This window comes from Empidonax traillii, unplaced genomic scaffold, assembly GCF_003031625.1.
Source record: "Empidonax traillii isolate 1590-97213 ecotype Southwest subspecies unplaced genomic scaffold, ASM303162v1 scaffold549:size456157, whole genome shotgun sequence".
Taxonomy (NCBI): domain Eukaryota; kingdom Metazoa; phylum Chordata; class Aves; order Passeriformes; family Tyrannidae; genus Empidonax; species Empidonax traillii.
The window spans coordinates 180956-185024 of record NW_020955742.1 but is presented as its reverse complement, the minus strand read 5'-3'; the positions used below and the strand labels follow the sequence as shown (position 1 = coordinate 185024).

The following is a 4069-nucleotide window of genomic DNA, read 5'->3' as shown; positions in this document are numbered from 1 at the left end:
AGTTTTTAAGACTGTAGAAAGATCAGTAGAAAGAGCTTCCAAAATACTACACTGTTTTCAGGGTCAGATACCTGTGTTTTATCATTTAGAGACTTCACATTTCACAACCCAAAGCATCAGAGAGGCCAAATTCACCTCTTGATTTCAAGTGGGGCTATGCTAGAAGTAAGTCTGGTTAATGGGCTGCACCCAAAAAGTATTCCAGGTATCCAGATCACATGCAGAAGAGAAAACCAAGAACTTTTCACCACCCTACTCTTGTCAATATGATTCCAACTGAATTACTCAGCCCCCACCACAATTTCCACAGGGGGATGCCCATTTCGGAGAAGCATCTGATGGTCAGCAGCATCAAGTGTAACTATTAAAGTTCTTCTTCATGGATCTTGGCAATTTAGAATTGAAACTGTTTTGGCTTTGCAGGGTTGGCAAATGGTGCTTTAAGCCACTTTCCCCTCAGAACACAGAAAAAGGGCAAAGTTATACGACATCAGTTAAGTGAGTTTTAAAGTTTGCCTTCCAGAATCTACGGTTATATTTACAGATGCACAGTGACATAAACTCATTTAAAACAGAAACATTCAGAGAATCCTAGGAAATCTGGGTTGCACAGGACTTCTGGAGATTATCTGGTCCAACCTGCTGAAAGCAGAACCTTAGAGCAGGTTGGTAACATTTAGTGAATGGTGAATTGGGAACATCTGAGTAACAATTAAGGTTTTGTCAGCATAACTATAAATGCAACCTTCCCTAGCAGATGTCGCCAGGACAGTTCCAACCTGTGGCACTTCTGACTTACTTCCCAAAACACCCAGAATTTCCTATGAGCTTTGAAGAGCTCAAAATCCTACACAGCTGCAGTTGCCCAGGTTTTGATTGCTGTTAAATCTCTAGATTTTTTGTAAGATGCTCTCAGTCTGTGTTAGTGTCGTGTAAAGCTTCAAGAAAGGCTTTGACACTTGATGATTTCAAAATTTACTTGTGACACTGATCCTCACATCACACTTTTTTTCCCCAAAAAAGTGACAGTTTTGCAGAAGTATAAGCTGCAAAATAACAAACTGGCCCTTTGTCTTGGGGGTGGAGAATATCCAGGAACACTGGGAAGCTGAGGGAGGTATCAGAGTACGAGGAAGTCTTAAGCAGGGAAAGGAGCTGGAGGTTGTTGGAAATCTGCTAAAAAGCCCAATTTCTAAATGACATTTCCTTTTTCAGGCTTCCAAGAACTCCAGCTTTTCTGAATCACCACACCAGTAACATCACAAAGATGCTGGAATTCCTGGACTTGTCCCATACCAATAGCCACAGAACATGCACGGATCATACTAAATCTGGCAAGGAAAGAGAGGGCTACTGATAACATAAGAGTAACAACACCACAAGAGCAGGAGTTTCTGTGTGAGGAAGAGATAAAACTGAGAAACCCAAAGTTCACGCCTAGACACAGGTCCATTTTTTACTGTCGATTCCTGTCCTGCCAAGTGACAGCACAGCTGCAATATTATTTAACACATTCTGTATTAGGTTTCCACTACTATTTTATTACTACACAGAGGTCTGCATAACCAGCCTTCAACTGGTTACATTCCCTGAGAGAACAAGAGAAGAGGAAACCATCTGATTTTCATTCGAATTATTTGAAAGATATCACATGTTTATAAAAACAATTAGTTACCCTTGTGGGTGAGAGCTCCAGTAACATCCAATACCCCCTCCCAAGTACAAAGCTCCCATCGTGCCTCACTTTTACCAATCAGACAGAGCAGCAGAGTTTAATTTCTGAATAATTTACAGCTTGAAAGGACAGGCTGAAACCTAAACACACTGAATGAGATGGAACCATACCGTGCATAGCGTGCTTTGGGCCAGAGAGGAGCTTCACCAAGGCCCAAAAGGCATCTTCTTCATTCATGTACATGAGGAGTAACGCTGTGATCTGGCTCATCCCCTGACAGTATCCAACTTCCTGACAATCAGACAGGGAAAATATCAAACTGCTGGGAACAAAACGAGCTCTTATCTCTTCCTTTGGTTAGTGGAGACGCCTGTCCTGATGGCACAGGGTCCCTGATTATAACACCACCAAACACACTTCATATTTAAACATTAAAATACTGACAGGCAGAAGGAATGATGCACAACCCCCCAGCTAAAGAGTAACCTGGAAGTATTGATTGTTCATTAGAACTCATTACTGATGCACAAAATTCTCCTCGGTACTAACATCTTCGAGTAACTGTATCATCTTACTCTCAGAATGGACATGTTATCCTTTAGCTGTTTTTTTGAGGGAGAGGAGAGGATCTGGCTTTGTTCAGGTTTACAGTCAGAGCACCACCCGATAAGAACAGGATTTCTCAAGAGTGACCTGTAACTATAAACCTGCTGAAGTTTAGCAGCCCAATAACCAGCAACTGTAATAAACCCCAAGAAAAATTTTATGGTTCCAAAACTGAACTCAAGTATTTCCTCTGCTATTAATTTTGACTTTTATGGCAGGAACCAACTGTCACCATCAATTCAGCTGCTCAGATAACCCCACCAATAAAGAATTTGTAAGGACAATGACTTAATTGTTGATAAGTTTTTTCAGGTTTACAAGTCCTTAGCAGAACTTCTGCTCTTGAGATAAAAGCAAAGAATAAGAACTGCTGCACATTAGGAGGAAAAATGCAACAACATAAGCGCAAACAAAAGACTTCACTGCACTATTCCCATCATTACACTTTGATGGTTGATTTTAAACTGTATTTTTCATGCAACTTGAAAATACTGGTCCAATGTTTTATAGGAGGTATATAAAGGCCAGAGAGAAAGGTTACATTTCTTGGAACTTTGAAAACGAATCAAACTACTATTTAGTTTGAGTAACTGCTTAATTTCACCTTCCTCTTCTGAACATTATGTATTTTCACACTGAATGCTAGGGAGTTGCTGATGGATATAAAATGGAAGATGTACAGAAATGCTCAAAATGGGCCCAAGGAACGAGGGGATATTATATTTAAAGCACAGTTAAATGCGGACCCAACAGCATTTTGGGTTCTATTTTTAGCATACAGCCAAAAGACACAAGTTCTTAACCCTTAGGATACAGTCTAGAAAACCCACTCTAATAAATCCCCACCCAGGACTGCAGCCAAGACCAAGGGCTTAAGTAAAGAAGATATAACCTTTAAAGACATTTTCCATTTTCTAGAGCCTTTCAGGTTATGAAATATGCCTGTTAACTCCAACATGCATCTTTTTCCAGTATGTTCCTCCCTATCATTCAATGAATGGGAGGCAGATAACAATACCAGTGCATAATCCTCCAGCACAGCACAAATTCACTGTTCTTACTGGACACAACACGGAGCTTCAGCCAAACTGTGTGCACAGTTCAGGCTGTCCAATCAGATACTCATAATCGAGATGCTTCATTTTAACTTCAGCTCAAACCACGTCAACAGGCAAATGATCTATTTCTATATCCTTCCAAAGGCCTCTGAAATGTTTGTTAGGGGTTTTTTGTTTGTTTTTTTTTTTTTAGGGAGAAAGAAGAGATGCCAGTTATTATCTTAGAGCACATTCAGAGAAACCAGATTCGTGTGAAGGTCCACAACTTACCGTGTTATATATGGAATACGCAGCTAAAACATGGAACAAAGATTGTTGCCTGGAGAAATAGGAGCAGAAAAGGGAAATACTATAATATTGTCTTTTGTAAAAACAGAAAAACATAGAAATAGCGAACTGCAGTATTTTGGAAATGTGTTTCCCCAATTCAACTTGTCCAGCGCTAAGGAACATGATAAACCACACTTCACCACGATAAGCACTTCTGATTTCAAGCCAACTTTGTAATTAGCACCTTTATGATGCTTTACACGTTCAAAGCTTTCAAAAAATACCCACAGAACTTTGAGAAGGCAACGGTGTCAGATCATCATTTCTACAGACAGGTAAAGTGAAACACAGGAGGAGCTACGTTTCAAACGCTGATTTATTCTGGGTGCCAAAACTGAAACCCTCCAGACCTGTTTCTGTGCTTGCAGAACAGTAACAGATGTTCCTGATTCCAAGCTGA

At 40.2% G+C, this 4069-nt stretch overlaps 1 protein-coding gene across 5 annotated transcripts in view; it reads right to left on the bottom strand.

Moving 5' to 3' along the window:
* The window catches only part of USP6NL (USP6 N-terminal like), a 112693-nt gene that overhangs the window by 20435 nt on the left and 88189 nt on the right, over window positions 1-4069 (bottom strand). For all 5 annotated transcript variants that reach the window (XM_027897553.1, XM_027897555.1, XM_027897554.1 and 2 more), the window contains 2 exons: window positions 3610-3658; window positions 1846-1966 (listed from right to left, as the gene is read on the bottom strand). In XM_027897553.1, the coding sequence (XP_027753354.1) occupies window positions 1846-1966; window positions 3610-3658 (170 nt within the window). The remainder of the gene's footprint in view (window positions 1-1845; window positions 1967-3609; window positions 3659-4069) is intronic.